The 17,815-nt window shown below is 41.1% G+C and overlaps 1 protein-coding gene across 2 annotated transcripts in view; it reads right to left on the bottom strand.

Annotated features, from left to right (window-relative positions):
• Positions 1 to 434: 434 nt before the first annotated feature.
• Positions 435 to 17,815, bottom strand: part of ADARB2 (adenosine deaminase RNA specific B2 (inactive)) — a 291,983-nt gene continuing 274,602 nt past the window's right edge. For both annotated transcript variants that reach the window (XM_090143105.1, XM_031616085.2), the window contains 4 exons: positions 16,060 to 16,228; positions 7,300 to 7,481; positions 3,318 to 3,496; positions 435 to 708 (listed from right to left, as the gene is read on the bottom strand). In XM_090143105.1, the coding sequence (XP_089999231.1) occupies positions 532 to 708; positions 3,318 to 3,496; positions 7,300 to 7,481; positions 16,060 to 16,228 (707 nt within the window). In that variant the 3' untranslated portion in view covers positions 435 to 531. The remainder of the gene's footprint in view (positions 709 to 3,317; positions 3,497 to 7,299; positions 7,482 to 16,059; positions 16,229 to 17,815) is intronic.

Raw genomic sequence — 17,815 nt, 5'->3', positions numbered from 1 at the left:
TCTTCAAGCCTCAAATTCTTTGTCACAGATTTAGGCAATGAACAGGATGATTTTGCATAGAGGTTCAACACCTTTATTTGTGGATGATTATGGATGCCCAGAGCCCTGCTGAGTGCCCGGGGTGCTTCCATCTCTGCTTACTGTTTTCCATTATTCAGTGATGATTCTTGCACTGACTCTGTGAGGGAAAACAAACTCTGTTTGGGATCAGCCAGGTGGCCTGCTAACACCTCAGATTGTGAATACCAACAGTGATAAACTATGACAAGCAAAATCTTTGTGGGCGCATCTCTGTGTGTGCATTCTAATTTGGGCAGGTGCATTCTTGGGAAGGGAACATGAAAAAGCAGTTTTCTAAAGTCGACTTCAGTGCATCAGACACATTTATATTTATGTTTTTCCAATACAGAATTAAAAGAAAATATTTCTGTGGAGGTTGCTACTAAATACCAAGTCGCTTCCATTCTCAGTCCTGCCCAGACTCCTCACCAGCTGATTCGATCTGGTCGCATAGCAAAGGTGTTGAGTGATTTACCCAGTCAGTAGAAACTGATCTTGCTCTGGGGGTTTCTTCACCCAGGTGCCCAGCCCGGCTTTCTGAAATGCCTTAAACAGCTGCTGCTTGACAGCCTGGTATGTCTGAGCCACTAGCTTCGCCTCGCTGTACATCGATGGCATGTCTCCATGGCTTGGTGTTCGCGTGCTCAGCTGCAGAGCAAGAGGCAGGGAAGGGGAAAAATAAAATAATAATAAAAAAATCAGCTATCGAGCCAAGAGAAACAGGAGGTTCAGTAGCCATATAATCTTCCTGTCTACGTGTCATCAGCGAAAAACAAACTATCACTGTGCTTTGTGTGTTTACTTTTGGATTAGCAACAACAACAAAAATGGAAGCATTGAATGCCTGCAACACTGTTCCAAACCATTGCAAAGAGTAGGAAGGTAAACAGCTCTGCCTTGGAGTCGACATTGGCAGCAGCAAACATTCATGTGCTTTGCAAAAAATCCACCTGTTGGTTGAGATGATTTTTAGAAATGAAAGGGGAAAATCCAGTCTGAGAATTTTTAAATAAAGTGCTCAGGTTAGCTGAGCAGCTTTAGACTCAAAAGTAACATGAGCAGACCACAGAAGGAAAGGCTCCTCGTGTACTCTCCCTTTTCCTTCTTGTATCTGTTACTGTCAGAAATGCAGTGAGAACTGCCCAGAATGGGGCACAAATTAGTGTCTGGATCCATGCTGATGGACGAGTGAGAGCACTGTGCTGCCAGCCAGCCAGCCAGCCAGATAGATAGACAGACAGTGCCTGCACACACGCCTGGAGCACGCAGAGATTGCAGTACCCTGAGTTGTGCAGAAGGACCAAACAGCTTTCTCTGACCTGCCAAAGCCTCAGCAGTACCAAAACAGCTGTGAGCCTTTGACATGGTGTGAAAGAACTTGAAGTTAGGAAAATGCCCTAGAGCAAGCAGGCAGGTGAAAGTCCAATGCTTACAAGCCAGTAAAATAGCACCCTGTAGGAAAACACACCATCAAAGCATAGCCTCAGCAAGTAAACAACACTGTTTTTCTTCTCTGTAAAATGGGGAAATTCTAAAGAGAGACTCCAGGAAAGGGCAATCATGCAGCTTGGAATGAGCTGATCTGGTTTGCTTGGTGCCATGTGTTTGCACTCCATGGGCCTGCTCAGCTTTGAGATGTTTGGCACACCTAGTGCAGGAGGTGGTGCTCCAGCAGGAGGGTAAATGGACCTTCCTGAATGACTTTGCTGATGGAAGTGGCTGCAAACTTTCCTGCCACCTCTCTGCCTTTTTCATTTATTTCCCCATACGAATAAGGTTTGGGCACTTAATAAAAAAATTTATTTCTTGTCTTCATTTTCTAGACTGCAGGACAATTCTTGACAAGCCTTCGTATAGCAAAATAATGTTATACTGGGGAAAGAAGGTGAGCTGGAGAAACACTGCGTTTTCCCTGCTGCTCCTCCTAGTAGTAGTAGAATCAATATTGCTGACTCGGTATCTGGGTGCTCCTCTCCCCCAGCACCTCCTTGAAAGCTCAGACAGGAAGAAAAACATTCACTCCAAAACAAGAATAATGACGGAAACAAAGGAAATGTCTGAGACAAGCATTTAGAAAACAATGTGCTCCTTGCTAGATGGCCAAATTCTATTCGTGTAAAATCACAGCATAGATTTGAATTGCTGTTATAACACCCTTTTCTTTGACTTGGTTTTGGACTTGGATTACAGAAAACATTCTTAGTATGTTAGGCCCATTTCTATTTCAAAATACTGATATACCCACATTTCCTCAACGTTGTGTTTCTCAAGTGTTGGCTAGCAGAAGGCTCTGAGGCATTCACTCAGCCCTGGCAAGAGGCTCACTGCTTCCAACTCCCTTTGGCTCTCCTTTACTTCCCATACCCTTTTATTCTTTCATTCCCTTATTCCAGATGAAGTTTTTTCTATTCATTTCCTTCAGCTCTAGGCTTCACCCTGCAGTTTTAAGCCATCCATCTGTCCTGTTACTTCTCCATCCATGGGAAGTGAAGTGCAATGGCAAGTTGACTTCAGTGCCATTTCAAATAAGGGAGTTCATAGTCAACTTCTCTAGAGGAAGCCCAGCTATCAAGGAGCGGTTGTCATTTTAACTGAGTGTAGCCTATGTTTTAATACCTTTAAATTGTACTGGTGCTGAGTAATGAAATCAGAGAGCTTTTAGCATCTGGTCAACTCACTTTTCGAGGAGCAGCTGGGTATTATCAGTATTAAATGACACATCTAGGGGAATGGGGGAGAGAAAAGGAATAAGCAATCCATAGCACGTGCTTTAATCAGCTAACAAGAGTGAGACTGGGAGCAGCTGAAGTTGGGAGTTTAAATTGCTGTGTAGGCAATGAAATGATGCAGATATCTTTAAGGCCATGACAAATATTGCTCTCAGTCCCCTGAGATTTGGTAAGTTGAGGATTCCCCTTGGAGACAAAGAGATACTTGGAGCAAGACATGAAAAAATTTTCTGTTGCACTTGACTGGACACTCAACACTGCTTGTTTGAGCTTGAAACCAGTGCCATGGACAACCAAAACACCCATCTCCCTTCCAAACATGTCTGGGTTTCTGCTATTGGCTTTCTCTGTGTCCTCAGCAACCATAGGATCTTGGCTCCTAGTAACCTCCAGCCCCATGAGGAGGAATACTGGACACCTGTTGTGGATGCACCTTCATCACATGATTCCCAAAACAGGGTTGACTACAGGGTAAGGATCAGCCCACCTGCTGCTGGCAGCAGCGTCCCATCAGTGTGCCAGGCCTACCTTGCCATGAAGCTTTGCCCACCGAGTGAAGAACATGTGCTTGCAGAGCCGTGAGGGGCTCCCGCAGTTCCTCTTCCCCGTTGTGGCGTTGATAACCTCCAGATCGGCGTTCCCCACAATCCAATTCACACTAAAGCTGGGAGACTTTCCAGGTTGCCGAGCATCAGCATGACTAACCCCTGGCAGGAGAGAAGGACACCAGTATCATCTAGATCTTGAAACCCTCAGAGGCTGATAGTTTGGTGGTTCACTGAGGCACATGAGATGTCCTTGGGTAAATACAGTGACTTGTGCTGTTGTCACCGCTGATTGTTACTAGTCTGAGCACCTCAGAGAGATAATTTAGCAATTCCTGTGGATCTTTTTAACTTGGCAGGAAAAAAAAAATCATTAATCTGAGGAAAACTATCAAAATCATAGAATGGTTTAGATTAGAAGACTCCTTATATATCATTAATTTGCTCTCTCTGCTCCTTCCAGCATCGTCCCTTCTGTCCTGGGATGGAGTTGAAAGAGCCTGGCAGGACTGAGCCCACACAATGAGAAAGGTGACCAATAAAGGGAAAAATTGCTTGGCACTACCTCTTTGTATCGTGAAATTGCAGAGACCCTCTCAATCACTGGGACTGAACTCACTACCATGTAGAAGAGAATGACAGCTAAGTCGTAACCTCGCCCAGAATTTGTAAACACGTTCATGTTGTATTAATACCTTGTTTGATTTTTTCCCCTTGAGATAACAGATCTGTCTGCATCTAAAATTCCAGTTCACCTAGGCAACAGGATATAAACTGAAAGCCTGAAAATCAGATAGCTCCTGGCGCTATTGAAACGCCTCTGTACAGAACAAGATCAGAATCTGCTGCTTGACACCACATACAGTCTCTGTAAAGATAGCACCCAAAAGGACTGAGTGCCAAAAAAATGTGATAGCAAACACGCTGCCTTGTGAAGCTGCCACAGGTCACTAAATCAGTCAAAATGCCATGAAAACACCAAGCAGAGGAAAAGGAAAGGCAGCACTAGGGACAGAGCAGGCTGTGGTATTCATCATCTGGGAAGTGGGGGATGTATATCCCATCCTATGACCACCCCAAAGCTCTTTCTGCTCATGGTGGACATCTGTGAGAGGAGGGTTCTTGTCTCCAGTGCCTAGGAAACCCTTGGGGCTGGTTCAGCTCTCTCTCTTTCTCATTCTCAGCCATCCTATATCAGCTCATGCATTTAGGTAAGTAGAGGATATTTTCACATCATTGTCTGAGAAAAGGCTTCAAAGCAAAAACTGTGAAAATCATGACAGCCACAAATGGGATGGCAAGCCTGGATATATTCTATGTTGGTTTTGATCTTTTCTGTAATACTTTTCTTCATGTTTTTCTTTTGACAAGTGATTGTTCTGACTTTGTTTGAAAGGTAATTCCCAAATAATCTAGATCATTTTCTCTCCTTTATGTAAAATATCTTCCTTAAAACCAACACAACAAAGAATACAATAGAAGACTGCAGGAACTTGAAGGGATAGGAAAGTCTTTGTACAAACAATATGAACTTGAGCATTGTGGAATATGAACTGAAATCTGTTCTTATTCTCCTCTCCCTCCTTAAGCCTCATGCTTCTTCACAATACACTTTAGAATGGCCTGAATCTTAAAAGAAAAGGAAATAAAAATGAAACAGGGCTTTTCTTTCTTCTAAAAAATGCACCCAAGAGTAATTCCAGCAAATGAAAGGATTTCCATCCATCTGGGACTGCAGTGAGTGGAAAACCTCACTGATTATTTTTCTGTGGGGCCGATGAGTTATTTCAGGATATCTCATCACACACTCTGACTCTCCAACAAAATGCTTGTAGTGTTATGATGAAGTGCCCCAATTATTGGTGTCCTTATAATTGAAGGACTCCTGCAATTTAAAATCCCTGGCTGGTCTGATTCCTGTGAAGAAAGTGGGAGGCAGAATTGCCTGGTTGAGGCTGCTGAAGTCTGTAATGATTTCAGTATGGCTTTTGATAGGTGGCCATTTCCACAGCCACCGAATATGGTGTTGGCACAGTTTTCCATCTGCAGGAAATTCAGCACAAACCTCAGTGATGTAAGTTTTAAGCAGGGCTGCAGCACTGGCTCCCTGGGACTTACAGGGGAGGAAAGATTACAAATAATGGCTTTAGAGACAAAAACAATGTAGACAGAGAGAGACAGATTCTTCTCACTGCTTCTCACAAGCTGAAGAATACCCACAAACATGTCCAAAAGCAAAGCAAAAGCTTTTCCAACAGGGATCTCAGGGAAGGAGGAAGCCAGCCACGAAGCATGCAGTGATACCAGGTACTCTTTGATGCTCTTCTAACTCCCTTGAAATCTCTGATAATCACTCATAGACATTAATACGTATTTGAGCCATTATGTCTTGTCTGCAAGTCCAATCCAGCAAAACAATACTATTATTCTATGGTTAAATCCTTTATTGAATTTTCAGTCCTTCAGCAGTTCAAGCTGAGTTTGATATTGATCATATGGGTGGGTTGCAATGAGTGAGGACTGGCAGAAGTGGCTCTGGAGACGCAGACACCTCCTGCAAGCAGGGATGTGTTACCACGTCAACAGACAGATTTAGAAAATGGAGAGGTTTTTCCTTCCTCCCTCCTGTTGCTTGCAGAGGGAAGAAAGAAGAGACTTAGTGGTGACCATGATGGACTGGGCCAGGAAGGACTTCGTGGTGGAGAAGTGTTTCTGCATACCTGCATTACACAGGCTTTGGCTGACTGCACTGAAGGGTTAAAAATTGAGATAGGCTGTTAAAACAAGGTAAGTTTTTTGACCTTTTCACCTCATAAGTGCATGCACAGTACACTTACCAGATGTACTAAGCCACACAGAACCTGAGAATTTCCCCAGTGGCTAAACTATCACTTCTGCCTCAGTCAAAATAATTTTGTCACAAAGACACATAAAAAGAAAAAACAAACACCAAAGCCAAGAAAGTTAAAGGACAAAACAGCACTGACTTAGGAACCTAGAAGACTGTGAAAGGCAATGTTATCCTCCACTAACACAGCTCATCCTCCCATCTCTGTATTTCTTTCTTAGTGTATTTATTTCTTAGTGAATCCTCTTGAAAAGAAAATATCAATGCCAAAGAGCAAAATAATGCTGTGATCCTGTGCAGAGCTGGTGGTCCTCAGCACTCACATGCTTCATGAGATTCTGAAGACATTTGAGGCTTTGAGGAATTTGTGCAGTGCAGCTGGGCAGTTGTTGTCTGGAGGATATGGAAGGTAGGATGGAGATGGGAAGGACTAGAAATGAAAGGAATGGTGACCAGGGGTAGGAAGAGAAGCTTAGAAGAAGAATGGTGGCAGTAGAGGAACCTTGAAAGATAGCTGAAAGCCACAGAATGGCTCACACAACCAGCAAGATCCTCAGTAGACAGCCCCAATGCCTCCTAGAGGTCTGATGAGCAGGCAGGACCACCTGCAGGACCACCAGCCAACAGCTCTTCTTGGATGGCCATCTACTGAGTATGATTGTTAGTAAGTACAGGAGCAGGAGCGTCATGTAAAAGGCACTGATAGAAATGCTGCATTCATGATTCAAAGATATGAGGAATGGTTCTCTTGACATTGCACATTTGTGCTGTCACTGGGTGAGGAAGGATGGGATGAGAGACTTAAACCTAAAATGTACTGAAAACTTTCCTCCTGATTTTTAGAGATCTTTTACTTAGAAATTCCTTTTTTTTCCCACTTGGTATAGTAGCAGTTTTCCTACTTAGCTTGTATATACTACTGAAGTCTGTTCTGCTTGTGAAAGAGAAACTGACTTTAAATGCATGTTTCTTCATTCTGCAAGTTAATACTCAGTGGGAAAAAAAGAAATCATGGGCTAATGGTTTACTTACAAGTATGCAAACTTTCCTGTTGGCGACCTGCACAGTTAGTGATGGGAGAGGGGCTCGTTTGTCGTGCAGGCAGGTGTTAGCTTACCACTGAGAAGAAGCTGATTGCGCCGATATGAAGCTGGCAGCTGACCAATGTCTTCTATTCTATGGCTCATTACCCGGGAAAGATGACCAGTATGACAGAGGCTTCCCACAACGATGCTGTGTAAGTACATGGGTTCGATGAAAGAGCTGAGAAGAGCACCTTGGAGCCCTAGGATGTTCCATCTGGAAAAGAAATTCAGGAGGGAGAAAATAATACATGGGTGAAGGAATGGCCACAAGAGAGCTGCCCTGGAAAAACCTGCAAGGCCAACGTGCGGGGTGGAGGTGTGAAGGGTGAAACCTTCCCGTTCTTGTGCTATGAGGCATGAGGCACTGCACTGGTGGATTATGATATGCTTTTGGGACCAGTTCCCCCAAAACAATGGTTTTATATTACTGTGATTCCACTGACTCAAGGGACATATTTCTGTTTTCTTTTATTGCAAACACTAGCTGCCTGTGGAAGCCTATTTTTATACATGCATTTTGGTTTGCCTGAAGATCTTTTGGCATGTCTTCAGCAGATTTAATTTTTTTCCTGCACCCATATTTTTTTCACTTACAAGGGTAGAACTAAAATGAGCACTTTTGTTATTATATCTTTCTTTATCCATTATCCTGTATCACTACTTTCCCCTACCTGTACAACCAAGATGCTATGTGACTTAGATCGAAGGTCTTATTGAATAATTTTTGAAAACCTAATAGACTGACATTTTCTTGCACAAATAGTCAGAGATGTATGAAGATATGTATAAGAATGAAATTCTGTTCCTGAAGACCAAGCAAGAGTTACTTGCTAAGGCAAAGTATTCGTAACCAACATCTTAACCTGCTCTAAAGTGTTCCTAGTGATGAGCATATCTCACCTTGTTGCTGTCTCAAAATGTGCAACAAAGTGATGGTGGAAACCTTGAGGCCTTCAATTTGTTGATGACTGAGCTCCTTGTCACTGCTGGTTGATTAGTTTCCAGAACTGTTCATCATTTTAATATACTACACATTTTACATTGTGCTAAGCACAAATATGCATGAATGCTCTCTTACCCTTGGATTGTGTTTTATATGTAAGTTGAATACTGTCAATCTGTCTGAATAGTTTTGAGTTCAGGAGTTCAAACTGAAAACTCTTTGGAAAATGTAGTTTTGCAGAGCATATTTTGGCTCATTAAAAGCCGAAATACTGGCAACATTTGGAAATCCATAGCTGACTGAAGAAAAGGATAAGAGGTGCCTGCTATTTAGAGCAACATCCAGTAGCTGCCACGCTAAATAATGTGTTTAAAGCGCAATCTCCATCAGCAGCAAGCATTATGTAGCTAATTTCTTACATCATTGTTCTCTTCATTAATTAACATTTCTCAACTGTTAGTGCAATTATTGCAATACCTCCATGCTGTATGTCTCTTTTCATGATTAATAAGAAGTCATTATATTTCCCTTTCCTGAAGCAGTCAATTAACACGGAATACTTTCCATTAATTACTGAATGTTTAAAACCAGCATGCTGTACCTGGAGAGCAATCTGCTCTAAGAACCTGTGACACCAATTGCTTTAAAAAGTTCTCTTTAAATTTTATTCCAAAAACACAAGCAATTTAGCTGGCTATATTAATTTGCCTCCGAAGCAGGGCTGTGAATGAGAAACATCTTTTAATCTCATGCAAGAAAAGGCAGCCATCTGGCTGCTGAGGATTTCAGAGTCAGACTCTCCCTGTCTCCCTCTGTAAATGCAGGTCATTAAAGTAATGTGTTCATCTACATAAAACTCAAATGGAATATAAAAGGTAATATTTATATACAAACAATTTAGTCCCACAATTTAAACAGTCATTGGTTTTATGAAACATTTACTTTAGTCAATCAGATTTGCATAACTTCAACTGGGAAAAAAAGTGTGGTCATTCCTTCAAATAACATCGCTTTTAAAGGAAAGAACTAGCTGCCTCCTTGAATAAATATGTTATCATGATGCAAAATTAATAATGCAGGCTCAAGAAACAGAGTTGAACTCAGATAACAGCACTATGCTTCAGATCAGCTTCTGAGGATGGTAAAGAAATTAGACAGTGATGTCTTTGTCCAGATGGAAATTTGTGAGATCTTGGTTCGTTTGACATTTCCTTAAAAATATCTCTTGTAGATTTGATTGAAGGAGAGAAAAAAGAACAGCTAAACAGAAGACCAACATATGTTCAACACCATTGGAATTTTGACAATATGCATATCAATCTGAGCTTTATTTACCAAAATAGGGAATTGTGTTCAGATCATAAATTACAGGGTGATAGTGATTATTTCATTAATTGCAAGGAATCTGCCTTTTCTTTAGGTAAATTTCTCTGCCTAATTCTGAACATGTTCATCCTTGCATACAAAGGGATTCAGATGTCGATGAAAATACATTATTGGAAATCATGGCATAACCGTGATCAGGTTGGCCCCTGTGTGTTAAAAGCATTTTGTAAACAATTCTCATAATGCTTCTGGGAAGCAAAACCCAGTCTTTATATATGTTTGGGAATCAAGACGGAAAGGCAGTATGATCTGCTGAAGTCTGCTGCATTATTTGGCAGCAGAGCTAGAGTCCACAGTTCCTCAAGAAAACCTGTCTCAAAAGAAGACCCGGTCAGGTTTGAGGAAATGGGAAAATTGTATGTTAGCAATGGTGAGTTTTGACATCAAGGTATAAATAGCCCCAGGACTGATTGGATGGAGGGGTCACACCAAAGAAACAAGGGGACACATGGGGCACAAAAACAGCTGAGGCTGATGAAAAACAGGTTTTGTAAAAAAAAGGCTGTCCCAGAACTAGGTAGCACCATTTAGTACAAAGGGCAGAGAAATCAGAACAGGTGCTGACACCAACAAGACAAGGTTCAGAGGGGAAAGCAGCTTGGAAGCCTTACTGGCTCTCTCTGAGTAAGACCATGGTGGCAGTGGGGAGACAGGACAACAGGGATGGCACCACCACCAGTACACGCAATGAGTGACATGCTACTGTTTGCTTCCTGGTTTGATAAAGCCTTATTTTGTCAGCATCCACTCAGGGAAGAGGGATGGGAAAACAAAGAAGCTTTGCTTGCAAATCTGTGTCAGTGTCAGTGTTTGGCTGTTTTTTTCATTCTGGAAAGCAACCCTGAGCATATGCATGAGTCCCACCAAGTCCAACCAAGCTCTAGGAGCTGCTTTGCTCTGAGCTGCCAAGCAAAACAAGGTCCTTGCACTGCTGTTCCCATCCCTCAGAGCACAGTAAAAGCATGTTGTTGATGGTGGATGGTTTCACTTAATCACTTCATTTCTTTTCTGGGTCCAATTTAAAAGGCTGCCAGTTCAGCATTTTGCATAGAGAATAGATTTAACTGAGAAATACCTAGAGCAAGGTCTTTGGGGTCTTTTGTCCTCTGTGTTGTTTATCCCTTGGCCAACAAACATGGATACTACACTGAATTATAACAACTAAACGTGGCCCTTAATAGACAGAGCACCTATAGGATTATTTGTAGGTAGATAATAGGGAAAGAGCAACAGTGAGATTATCCTAACATTGTTAACTTCTGAAGAAATGACTTCTCTGTAGTCTGATTTAGGTGCATGAAAATAGCTGTGTTCCCATCTGTAACAAAGTACTCACTTCAAATGCAGCTTTCCAAAATAAAATTATTATTCAGAGCAATGCAGTGTTACATTTTGGGTCCTTGATATATCAAAGTATATGACGAAAAATGCTGGATCATTCTGAATTTTCATAATTGTGAAGGATTTCAAGGATTGTTTTCAAGTCTGTGCATCTTTCTAATAATTTATATGCTGTACTCTTCTTAATAATTCTTCCAATACAGAGAAAATCAACCCACTGCTCCCTTAGTCACAAATGGTTCTAAAAACCCCCCAAATGTTCAGCAAGCAGGATCAACAAAACCAAATGTCTTCCCCTTTTCACTTACATATAGGGGATTTTGGTACTTTAAATGGAGGAAAAGCACACTTTTCCTTTTGTTCAAACACCGGATATTACTGAACTGTTTACAAAGACAAAATCCTGCGTCCAGTTTCCAATATAGATAATCCTTAAGTCAATATGTTTTCTCCTGTTTGTCAGTCACGGAAATGCCAGGGATGAGTGGGAGGCATCCCAGAGCAGGCAGTCTTTATGCAATGAGATGCTGTGCTCTCCTGGCCCCACTGGGCACATCAAAACTCCTCGCTGTCCAGCACCACTGGGAAGGCACGCAGGGAAAGGCATCCCCATGTCATCCCCAAGTTATTTTCAGCATTAGCCATATGATCATACAAATTAACATCATACAAAATGAAACAACGGCGCATGCCAGCTCTCAAATCTCTTTGAGGCTGAGGTGTGGGGAAATTGCCATTAATGCTTCAACAAAACATCTCAAAGAAAAGTGTCCACCTTCCATTGAAGCTCTCTGAGTCTGAAGTGTCTCCCTGGGACCTTTGGAGACTTCGGGTGATGAATTTCAAAGCTTATATTTTTAGGGCTTTTTTATAGACACACTTTTTTTTTGGTCATTATTAAAAGCTTTAAGTCTTATCCACTTGGCACATTGTTAACCTCCCGTGCCATAGTTTCTATTACCAAAATTTCTAGCTATGCTTCACACAATATAAATTGTTAATCATGATGGCCTGCACTCAGCATAACACCTGTGGTGTTTCTATTTATGTGACCATTTAGCTATTATTGGTTAGGAAACTGGAAATAGTGCATTAGTTTTTGATCTGTGTTTTAACAGTAGGTGGTTTATATATGTTTTCTCGAATATACCTTGTGGTGAAAGATTGAAATTGAAATCTCAGTCACATAGAAAGGGGTTAAGAGGGAGAATTACAAATCGTGCACAAATCACCTCTAATTGAAGATCTTGCTGTGCTAATTGATTTTCATTTACATTAATATGCAGCCTTTGAAGTAGCTTTTCTTAAGAGTTACCTTGTCAGGTCTTCCGTTAACAATGGCTCTGGTCAAGAGGCTAATGCTAAGATAGATCTAAGAATGCCAATTTCTAACACTGACTTTTAGTCTTGCAGTTTTACACACATTTAAATGTAACTCAATGTGCCCAAATCATTTTGTAAAGTGCTTGCAGATTTCCACTGCTAAAACTTGAAACAGTACTTCAAGACCACATCACCTTACAATACTCTGAAGATACTCTCAGAAAAGATTCCTCTAGCTTTTGGGCCCACATCATCCATAAACAGGAATAGACTCTCAGGGCTGTAATGCCAAATTTGGAGGTTCTTTGTAATTGCTTATGACATTTTATAGGTGAGGTATAATTAATATATTGTAGGTCCTATTTAACCTCCAGGTTTAACACCACTGTTTCTGTGAAATAAAAGGAAGCTGATGACCATTAACCTGGTGGCAAGAAAACACACAGTCTTTTAAAGGTGACCTTTTGAGAAGCTGTAGCAAGAAAACAATTTTAAGGCCAAAGCTTACAAGGTACACATTGAATTCTGGCTTTTATTTGCTGAATAAAGACAGTGTTTGTGAGGACTGTTTCCCTCAAAGCCTGTGTAAACACATTTTTCAACCTGCACCCTGCAAGGGCAGCTGCAGATTGGCAGCTGGCAGATGCCAGCTTCTGAAAGAGACTAAGTGCTATGTCTCACTCACCTAGGAGTGCTGGTTTATGCTGTGTGTCTGTTGGGTCATGGTGGCCTCCTCCACGCACTCCCAGTGCCAAACTACATACAACAGTCATCATTAAACCTTTCCATGCAGCCATCAGGGAGGAAAACACAGTTATTATGGACTGATGGATGCTGGGATAAATAATTTCTCCAGTTTCTCTGCATGGAAGAAACTCAGTGGCATGGTAAGGCTAGGGTGTGAACCAGCTCAGACAATCTCCATAAGTCAGAAGACAAAGCTTAAAAAATGGAAGGAGGTTTCTGGACTGTGTGACAGACTTCCTGTAAAGGATCATTGGATGAGTGGATTTGCTTCCACAAGAAAAGCAGATATTTTGGTGCTGTGATGTTGTCCTAAGATGTCTCTGTTGATATAAAGTTGTTAATACAACTAGTGATTGCCATCAAGAAAACGTTAAAATACGTACAAACTGCTTCCCCAAACCAAAGTTGTTCTTTTTCAGAATTATTTTACTCATGATGTTGCTCCTTTTTCACAATGTACATGAATAGTCAGAATCCTAGGTGTTAGTGTAACTACTGAATTTTGGATATAAAGAACATGGTTGAATCCTAAAATGTGCAGCAGGAAGGCTGAACTGACTTCAGCTGCGCTGTGAGACTCACAGAACTTGAGTGTAAAAGCCAACAGTCTCTCAGGGTGTGTTATCTGGGGATTCACAGAGCCCTAACTTTAAATTTGCAGATATAAATGCATAAGTTCTTAAAGCCAGAAGGGGCCAACAAGATCTAGTCTGACCTTTTCTATAATACAGCCACAGAATTTCACCTCATAATTCCCTGCCTGAGCCAAATAACATGAGTATTCATGCCAGAAGTGTTTGTGCTTTAATTCAGTAAGGGAATGGATATGATACTAGGCTGTTTATCCTGCAATCTCAACACAGCCACAGAGCTCAAATAATGCATACCAAGCATCAAATCCTCTCAAATTTGTGTTGATAGTAATAAAAATTGCTAAATTCCTTTGAATAACAAATAAATCTGATTAAATCGCTCTCTGCTTGTGGCTATCCTATGAGCAGGAAAGAACATAAATTGTTAGATACATGATTTATAGAATATTACTCACTTTTCTGGGTAACTCTATTCTTGAGTCTTTGATATTCTGATAGTAATGTCCTTTGCAAATAATGCGAAATGATGTATATTTTAACAGCTACTGGTTAGATTCTCAAGGGGAAACATTCTCTAATAGCCCAGCGCTCCTGAGGGGCTTTTATAAGCAATAAAATCCAAAGTATACAAGTCAGATTTTTCGTCAAATCTTGGTTATACAAACATGAATTTCAGCCTCAGAGATTTTTTTTCTTCTGTTTGTGAGACAAGTCCAAATGATGTGAAATCAAATTCCTGCCTCCTACAGACATTTGAAGAGTCAACTGTCTATGTGTTAGAGCAAATATTTGGAGTCTGAAGAATGACACAGAAACCACCTTCTGGTCTCTTGAGGAAGGTAGAGAGGGGGAGGAAAAGGCCCTCACACAGCAATCTCTATTTCACCACCCTGTATGTTCTTTCCTTCACAGACATTAAGGCTGTTTAGATACATGGCAAAAAGGAAAGGATTCTTTGATTGTGCTATAGCAGATGTGCTTGGAGAAAACCCAGCTTCTGAGAATGTGAGTTAGAGTCAGCATCCCCATCAACAGCAAATGTAATACTATTTGCAAAGCTGATATTTAATTCACTGGCTAATGACAGTCAAAACCTCAGAGAGTGCAATATTTCAATTCACAAATTTGAATTTGTTTATTTTTTTGAGTCTGAATTTGGAAAACCCAGCTGTACCTGAAAAGAGTGAGAGAGACCTGCTGAAAACTGTTTAGGTTTTCAGTTATCTCTTTATGAATAAATGAAAATATGATAGCAGAAGATGCTCTTTATCTGTCGTGTAAACACAATATTTGTGATGATTACACTTTGTAGAGTGTGGATTTTGTCTTCTGTCCTTTGAACCATTTGTTAGTTAGGTTGTACTTTTTTTCAGTCGAAACTCCTGGCTTTGCTAAGCCTAAAGAGAAATTGAACTTCAGTAGGCCATCCAGTTAAAGCTAAGAGAAGAAAAGATTTTGTTTATGTTGACCTTCAATAATTGAATCAAATTCTGGGCCACTGTAATTTGACTGAGATCTTATACATGATACTCCAGCAGAGAATTCTGCTGTAATGTTTACATTTTTACAGCTGCATGTACTATATTTTAAATACAGAGCTTCCCAGGGAGGTATTGAAGTCACCATCCCTGGACGTGATCAAGAAACATGTAGAGGTGGTACTGAGGGACATGATCAGTGGGCATGGGGGCGATGGGTGGATGGTTGGACTAGATGATCTTGGTGGTCTTTTCCAATCCTATGATTCTATGACATATAGCTAACACACATTATATATATATATATAAAATCATGAGCAAAAGTACACATGTATGTATAGGTATATACTAATAATATAGTAAATATGCATCCCAATGTGCACATTTTGGTTTCAATTTGTGATATCCTTCATTTGCTATTAGTTAATATTGTAAATAGAGAAAGATAAGTCTGTTGTTTCATGTACCACCATGAAATAATTATGAAATATTTGTTATTTTGAAGTTATTCTACATAAAGATATACTATATGTGCAAGACAGAGTAGAGAGCCACAGAGGTGGGTGTGACATGAGAGCTCTGCAATGACATTCAAAATAGTAGCAATATTCTTAACAGCACTTAGGGCACTTTATCAGTGCAGATGAGGTCAGTTTATCTGCATGGTGGTTGGTTTGCAAGTTTTGCAGTAAATGATCCAGTAAGAGCAGAGTGTATGTATTTTATTTGCACACTGAAATTCTACTGGCAGAAAATGCTGCAAAGAGAGTTTATATTTTTGTCACACTGTAAAGAGCAACTAATGACCCATAGAGAATTTGGGAGACCATTCTATTTACTCCACCTATTGATAGGATCTATCTTTGCATACAAGGGGAGGCTATGTCAGAACCTATGAGCTATTCCCCACCAGCAGCCATCACCCTCAAACTTCATTTCCACATGCAAGCAGCTTAGCACACACATGAGATGCTACAGTACCTGGCGATTTTGTCTGTGCAGGACATGGTGATGAGCTGCTCTCCCAGCAGCACGCCGTCCCACGTCTGAGCCGCGTTATGGCACCGCACCGGGATGGTTCCTTCTCCAGACTCGATCTTTGTTCGGAGGTGCCCTCGGTATTTTCTCACTATGTGCTTGCTGCTGTTCACTGCACAAAATTACAAGAATGGCAATCATTAATTGTTTTTAGGTGCCTTCTGAAACTAACAGGCTGTGTTGATGCCATAGCTTGCATTTGCAGAACCACTTGTGGAGGTCTTTGAAGCTGAATGCAAAATAAGACAAGACCATAGCCTAAGCAAGGAGCACAATGGAGAAAAATTGGTGCTTCCTCGTGTGATTTGCTTCTCACAAAATTGTAATTAACATATACTAAGGTGAAGTCACCATTTCCTACCATGTTTGAAAAGAATAGAGGCATATGATTCTTTTTTTTTTTTTTTTCTCCTAGTTTCCCATGCTAAATGTTTGGAATTTCCAATGTTTGGTAAGCCTTGGATTAAGAACTGCAACCAAAATCTCACCTGTGCGAGTCAACTCCATAGCCTGATGTGATACTCAGTGGCCTTTTCTGAATCATTTCAGGACAGAGCTTCTTATTTGCTATCAAGGAATTTCATTGAAAATTCTCAAAAGCTAAAGCTTTAAACTCTGAGTCTAAAGCAAATCATAATTTGGCAGTTATTGCTTGCCTAAATTCCCTCTGTAGTGTCCCTAATGAGAAGCCCACTATTGCCCTTTCTCAAACTGGTATCTGCTATGACTTTGCCATCCATCACTTCAGTGATACTACATTTGAGTACAAAGTGGCTGCCTTTGGGGCAGTGCAGGGCAAACAGCTAACACACTTATCCTGTGCTGCAGTGAGCTTAATTTGCAGATATTAAATAAAGTATTTTGCTATCATTTTTATGGAATGAAAAAAGTGGGAGTTCACTATCAAAATTACTCTTACTCTCTAGGTATTTTGGTTGCAAAGAGCAGCAATGTTGGAAAAGGAGCGAGGAAATCCTTTGCATCTCATTCTCACCCTCAGGGGGTTTAACTGGAGGATACTTTCTGCATGCAGCAGACCTTTCACACTGCAGCCCAGAGGAAAAGAAAGAAAGGCAGTAGGTACATGGCGACTCTGCTTTACAGGAAAGGAGTGCTGCTTCTACAGACATGAGGCTTTTAGCCAATTTCCAGGTCTCCAGTTTTTTTTTTTTCATGGCCCTTAGCTGGACCAGAAAGTTTCTGCTAGTGAAGGTGGTGCTCCTCAGCCCTTAGTGGCTATGTTGTTCCCTGGCTTCTTTCCTCACAGTGAGTAAAGCTGGGTGCCACAGGTTGTCTGACCAAACCTCTGGCTACCAGTAGCAGGGTCTGTAGTGCTCACCAGGCACCCGTTCTCTTCCTCATCCTGTTCCTCACCATCTTTTCTCTGTGCAACTGCTGCCTGTGCTGTGAACTCTGTTTGAAGCAATTGATTGACTTTGGCTGGTGCCAGTGGATGACTTACAAAATGAGAAGAGTAAAATAAATCACTTTGGCCTGCTGGGATTAGCAAAGGCAGCAAACACGTGTAGAACAAATAGCAGAGTCAGCTGTGACCTGCCAGCAGACACAGCAGCTGAACCCACACAGATCATTTCCTCTTGGATTCCTTCCTTTCTTCCCTTTTAAGTCTAAAAATAGGAATCTGAAGGTGAGCAGCAGGCTGGGCCAGCTTGAATGGAGTGGCCACAGCCAAAACTGA

This window comes from Phasianus colchicus, chromosome 6 (genome assembly GCF_987193195.1).
Source record: "Phasianus colchicus chromosome 6, bPhaCol1.hap1.1, whole genome shotgun sequence".
In the NCBI taxonomy this organism is placed as follows: domain Eukaryota; kingdom Metazoa; phylum Chordata; class Aves; order Galliformes; family Phasianidae; genus Phasianus; species Phasianus colchicus.
This window is presented reverse-complemented; position numbering and strand designations above follow the sequence as displayed.